Source organism: Plasmodium cynomolgi, chromosome 14 (genome assembly GCF_000321355.1).
Source record: "Plasmodium cynomolgi strain B DNA, chromosome 14, whole genome shotgun sequence".
Taxonomy (NCBI): domain Eukaryota; phylum Apicomplexa; class Aconoidasida; order Haemosporida; family Plasmodiidae; genus Plasmodium; species Plasmodium cynomolgi.
In genome coordinates, this window is record NC_020407.1 from 2,098,280 (window position 1) to 2,104,676 (window position 6,397).

The 6,397-nt window shown below is 48.1% G+C and overlaps 2 protein-coding genes across 2 annotated transcripts; both read left to right on the top strand.

The window, feature by feature from the left end:
* Nucleotides 1–740: 740 nt before the first annotated feature.
* Nucleotides 741–2,080, top strand: PCYB_145620 (sun-family protein; the record flags this gene model as incomplete). The annotated part of the gene is made up of 2 exons (XM_004225033.1): nucleotides 741–976; nucleotides 1,186–2,080. The coding sequence occupies 2 exons, from the start codon at nucleotides 741–743 to the stop codon at nucleotides 2,078–2,080; spliced, it is 1,131 nt and encodes a 376-aa protein (XP_004225081.1).
* Nucleotides 2,081–3,640: 1,560 nt separating this feature from the next.
* Nucleotides 3,641–5,145, top strand: PCYB_145630 (WD domain G-beta repeat domain containing protein; the record flags this gene model as incomplete). Its single annotated transcript, XM_004225034.1, has 2 exons — nucleotides 3,641–4,964; nucleotides 5,078–5,145. 2 exons carry the CDS (start codon nucleotides 3,641–3,643, stop codon nucleotides 5,143–5,145), a joined length of 1,392 nt encoding a protein of 463 aa, XP_004225082.1.
* Between the last annotated feature and the right edge of the window lie 1,252 nt (nucleotides 5,146–6,397).

Consider the following 6,397-nt stretch of genomic DNA (forward strand, 5'->3'; position numbering starts at 1 on the left):
AAATAAGTGTACTTATTTTTTTTTTTTTTTTTTTTTTTTTCGTGATGAGAAATCCCCTTGTTGGGTTAGTTCTTCTTGTGCGTTGCTTAGATGGAGAAGGGGAACAACGTCGTTCATTTTTAAGTTCACCTTTGCGAACGTATGTTTATTTATTTTTTTTTTTTCTCTCTCCCTTTTTTGAAGCAAATCACTGCCGCGCAGTATACTGTGTAGTCCGCACCGAGCGCGAGTCGTGTCGCACCAAAAGCCGCCAGTTTGTTCCCTCCATTTTGGAGAACACCAAATAGTATTATGCGCCGTGTCAGCCGCCCAACTGCGCATCGCAGCAGGGAGGTCTCCATTTGTTTATTCTCCCCCGTGAGGCAGCATGCGGGGAGTAGTTCAATGTCCAATCGAATGGGACAGCCACTTTGAGCAGAAAAAAAAAAAAAAAAAAAAAAAACGAATGAATGAATGAATGAATGTACCTACGTATGCTTTCCAACCTTTTTACATAGCGCCACGTAGCTTTGTAGACATATGGACAGAACACGCGTAGTGCTTTCCTCAAAAGAAAAAGTCTCCTTTTTTTTAACCTCTCCACAAATTGGGGCGTCACATTAGCTCAGCGTGCATGCCACTCTTACTGAACTGATTGCAACTGTTTTTTTTTTGTGAGCATGTGCACACGCCGGAGGTGACCAACTCTTCCCCCCCACACCACCACCCACCTCCTAACTTTGCAAAACACAAAAATAATAATGAACAGCAGCAGACTGCGGCACATCGAAAATGCGCTAAACAGCTTCAACTTCATGTCCCCCCTGGATATTTACATGCGCCTGTATTTCAAGGGGAACAACATAAAGAGTAGGGACAAGCCCTTCATCTCGGAGCATGTGTACAATATAATTCGGAACAAGACGCTCCTTTCATATTTATCCGCCCCCTCTCCTCTGTACACCAACGTAGTTAAGACGTATTTTTCCTCGGACAGGTCCGTTTGCTTTCAGCGGCGCTTGGGCGTCGTGCCAGCCGCGTTGATATAGCATCAGTGCAGCGCTCACCAGTTGAGAGCGCATGCAACTGCACACTTCTTCCATTAATTCCACAGACATGCACCGCTACTGCCCACCACTACTGCCCACCACTACTACCCACCGTTACCACCCGCCGATAATACCTACTTCCCCCCCCCCCCCCCAGATGGAAATACGAAATGAACAACGAGAAAATCCCCGCGCACGTGCGGTACTCGTTCCCGAAGGAGCTGTACGAGCAGCTGGTCAACTGTTACGGAGAGAAGAAAAGTCACACACTCATGTCGATCCTCAACGAAAAGGCACCAGTATTCCTACGAGTGAATACAAATAAAATATCACGAAACGACCTTTACAAACTTCTAATAAGTAAAGGAGTGTCTGTAGAAAAGTGTGTAAATTCTCCACAAGGATTACTATTAACAAAAAGTTGTATTCTAAAAAATAATCATGAATACAACAAGGGATACTTTGAAATGCAAGATGAAGCTAGCCAAATAGTTAGCTCGAAGATACCTGTACAGCCAGGATATAAAGTATTAGATTTCTGTGCAGGGTCAGGTGGAAAAACATTAGCTTTTTCACCAATAATGGATAACACAGGAAAGATATACCTACATGACATAAGAGAAAAAATGCTATCACAAGCCAAAGTTCGACTAAGGAGAGCAGGTATTCATAATTATATTCTTCTGAATAGCAATCATATTTTACTAAAGAAATTAGTTGGCTATATGGACACAGTTATCGTGGATGTGCCCTGTACAGGAACAGGTGCCTTGAGAAGGAATCCAGAAATGAAATACAAATATTGCAACAGCAAGCTGTACGATTATATTAATTTACAGAGGCAGATTTTCCAGCAGGCTTTACTTTATGTAAAGAAAAATGGGAAGATCGTTTACATCACTTGTAGCATTTTGGACGCGGAGAATGTTCACCAAGCTAAGTATTTTTGTGAAAAGCACAACTTATTTTTATCCGAACCTCCATTCCATTCGTTACCGCAGTCCAAGTCCATGGATGGTTTTTTCCTGGCTATATTTGAGCGCCGGGACTGACCCCCTCAAGGTAGACCCCCCGATGAGCCAGCAGCTGGGCGAGACGCACCCACAACTGCTGATCTTTGCAGCCGCGGATCTTTGCAGCTGCTGACCTTTGCAGCTGCGGATCTTTGGAGCTGCTGATCCCTACAACCGCGGCCCCGTACAACTGCGGACCCGTACAACTGCTAATCCCTACAACTGCGGACCCGTATGCCTATGCATCCCCCCCCCGCGTGCACTTCTCCCCTTGGGGAAGTTCCCTCGAACGAATTCTGATCTGCCGCTTTGCCACTCTGTCATTCCCCACGATCGAAGCGTATGCGTCATAGCTTGCCACATTTTTTTTTAACATTAGGAGCGAAAACTTCTCCTGTATAAGTAGCAGCCTGCTTCTCCTTTATACGTAGCAGCCAGCTTCTCCATTATACGTAGCAGCCAGCTTCTCCTTTATACGTAGCAGCCAACTTCTCCTTTATATGTAGCACATTCGCCCCGTCACTTGGGGATAGCGCGAAGCGGCCTTCCGCTCAGCTTTCCCCCCTCCCCCTTGGGATTATATACTACCTAAGCAATCACACTCGCTCGCAACTCGTACGTATGATTATATAATACCTCTCTCATTTGGATGAGTCGTTAACGACTGTTCAGGCGAGTGCACTTTTTAAAATAAAAAAAAAAAAATCTTCCCTTTGAAAACGCGGAGCGGGGAAGAGAAACAAATCCCTGCGCGCAGTGCGCACGTAGTAGTAGTAGTACTACCCACCCGCACGTATGCAGATTTATGTGCGAACATATAATGAACATGTAATATGGCTACCCACACCCACACGGCGCTGCCCCCTCGTTTGCCGGTTTTTTTTTTTTTCCGCTGTTTACCCACCGCTCAAGCAAAGCGCACGCGCCACTGCGACAGTTTCCAGCGATACAGTTCCAGGCGAGGCAATTCCCCGCTATGCAGTTCCCCGCGATGCAATTCCCCGCTATGCAGTTCCCCGCGATGCAATTCCCCGCGATGCAGTTCCCTGCGATGCAATTCCCCGCGATGCAGTTCCCCGCGACGCAGTTCCCCTTGAGTGAGAGAGAGATCGACCCCTATTGACGCCCCTGCCACTGGCATGTCATCACCTGCTCGTGCGTGACCACATAAGCAAAGCGCACAAACGTATGCGTGTACTGTTCCCCTACCCAGCCGCGCAGCCACTCAGCAGCTCAGCGATTGGAGGATTGGGTTTCAACAGGGTACACTTAAGCTGCACGCATGTATTTGCATGTACCGCATGTCATTTTTTTTTTTCCATTCGTCCGTTCGCGCATCGGGTTTGAGGCGGCAGGACGAGTAAGGAAGCAAGCAGCATAATCAAGCAGCCAAGTGGGCCCCGTAGTAACGAACCACCCAACAACGGCTAAACAGCTGAGCAGCTAAACAGATAAACAGCTGAACAGATAAACAGATAAACAGCTGAACAGATAAACAGCTGAACAGATAAACAGATAAACAGCTGAACAGATAAACAGATAAACCGCTGAACAGCTGAACAACTGAACAGCTGAACAGGTAACCCCCCCCCTGGCAAGATGAACGAACTGGTGGTGTTCGACTCGAATCACCAGAAGGCCATCAACGACTGCGAGCTGGACTACTACAGCAAGAAACTGGCCACATGCTCCAGCGACAACACGGTGAAGATTTTCGATGTGAGCCTTTCCAAGGAGCCCGTGTGCGTAGCTGAAATGCGGGACCACAGCTCAGCTGTGTGGAAGGTATGTTGGTCACACCCCAAGTATGGGAGTCTCCTAGCGAGCTGCTCCTACGACAAAAGCGTAATCATATACAAGGAAGTACACATGAATAAGTACGACATCATTTACGTGAACAATGAACACAACAGTAGCGTAAACTACATAGAGTGGTCTCCACATGAATATGGGTTACATCTAGGATGTGCATGCTCCGATGGAAACATAAGTATCATATCGTACGATTTAACGAAAGGCTCAACTGGGGAAGGGCAATGGAACAAGTATAGCGTGAAGGCGCACCTGAATGGAACGGCTTGCATAAGTTGGGAGAAAACGCATAAGAATAAACACATGAATGAAGGGACTGCTGGAGCACCTGCAGTAGCAACAGCACCATCCTCCTCAGGAGGGGGGGGAGATCATCATGCAAATGCATTCCAACTAGCGTCAGGTGGATTCGACAATCAAGTAATCATATGGCTATTCGATAACAGCACGAAAGAATTTCACAAGGTTTATCAAATGAAGGACAAGCCACACAACTCTTCAATTAAAGACATCGCATGGAGACCGAACCTGAATAACTCTACCAACATAATTGCCTCATGTTCAGATGAAAATATTGTGATCCTGTGGGTAGAGGACATAAGTAACAACCAATGGAGGAACGGACAAGTCATTAAGGTAAAGGACAGAATTAGTAAAGTATGTTGGTCACCCAATGGGACCATCCTAGCCATTGCATGTACAAATGAAAATGCTTATTTGTACAGAGAAGGGTTGGATGGCGTATGGGAAGAGGCATGTAACTTGGCGGATAATGAAAAGCTACATGCACAGATGGAGGCACAGGAAAATATTAGCGATAATGTAGGTGGCATCAGTGCAGGCGGAGCAGCCATGTCGGCCACTCCCATGGGGAATGTACCAACCAATCAGGTGGACCCTTACACCGGATCGTACAGCAACAACCCTGGTACTCATAACGAACCCCCTAATGCCGTAAACCCGGTTATGGCCCAGACGAACTATGGGAAACCCTTCCCCAATAGTATGGGGATCAATCCTGTCGGGGCTCCAAATAGCAGCGTAAGTGCCCCCGGGATGGTTCGAGGTGGATTAAATACTGCACAGGCGAGTAATAGTAACAACCCGTATGGTCAGACTGTCACTGCTCCCATGACTCCAGGGATGATGCCCCCCCCCTTGAAGAGTAACACCTCCATGAATCAACAAAATGTGACTCCAAATTATTTAATTCCTTCACATAAGAAAACGAGTACTTCCTCAGGCATCACATCCAATGTTGCCAGTTACCCCATGGGTGGTGCTTCTGTTAGTGCCGCAGGACTTCCGCCTCCTCCTCCACCTCCTCCGGTTGCACAAGACCAGGGTAATGCTCCCTATGGTGGTGGTTTGAATTATTCCCCTCCACAAGTACCCACACAACAAGGAGGCGTCTCTGCGCCACAATTTCCTGCGATTCCCCCATCTGCAAGTATACCAGGCGGGGTACCCATGGGTAATAAGCCGAGCATCCCCGGACCTCCACCTCCACCTGGGGGACCACCACAGCAGGCGCAGCAGCAGCAGCAGCAACCGTACCAACCGCACCAACCGCACCAGCCACTCCAACCGCCATATCCCGGCGCCAGCCCGAGCACGATGAATTTTGCCAAATCCAGTAACCCAATGCCACCCGCCCAATTTCAAGGTGCAAATGCGAACAAAACAAATTTTAGCGCACAACAGATTTCGCCTCCTCCTCCACCCCCTCCCCCATTTGGTTCGACGCCTCCCCAACAGGGACCTCCTGTGAACAAAGGAATGAACAAAACAAACACCTTCTCAAATTTTAACCCAAATGTGATGACTCCACCGAACGCCCCACCACCAATGGGCACGAATCCCCCAGGCCCGCCTCTAAAAAATGTGAGTCCCCCAGGGAGTAGCTACCCCCCGATGAATTACTCCCATCCACCCCCACCTCCTCCCAACATGATGGGCGGTGACCCCGGTGCGAATCCAGCCCCCAATGCACAATATGGCGCGTACCCGAATTATAACCCGCCCCCCCAGTGAGGTGCGAACAAATGAAAAAGGGGGAAATGAAAAAATGTGCAAAGGTGCGAATGGGGAAATGAGCAAGCGTGACGGGTGGGGTAACCCCGTGAAATTTGGTCAATGGGTCAGAAAAGGACAGATGAGGGGTGCCACGTGGACGCAGGAAATGCGCCCGATAAGAAGTAACAGTAAAGTAGTAGAGCAGTAGCGCAGTAGCAGCGCGCGCGCACAGAGAGGGGCGTGCCGTTCGCGTCACTCCGTTTGACCGTACTTGGCAACTCGCCAGTCGTCAGTCCGTGGGTGACCTGGGCAATGGACAAGGTGCCTCAGAAATGCGCACGTGTGTATCTGCGCAAGCGGCGAATGGACCACCATTTCCATTTGTACCCCCTGCTTACATTTTACGTCTCCCTTTTTCTTTAATTTATGCCGATTTTTATAGCGCACATTTTTCCTTTGCTTTTTACCCCTGCGGTTGTTTTTTAAAATGTGTGCAACTGGGATGTGATTTTTTTTTTTTTTTTTTTT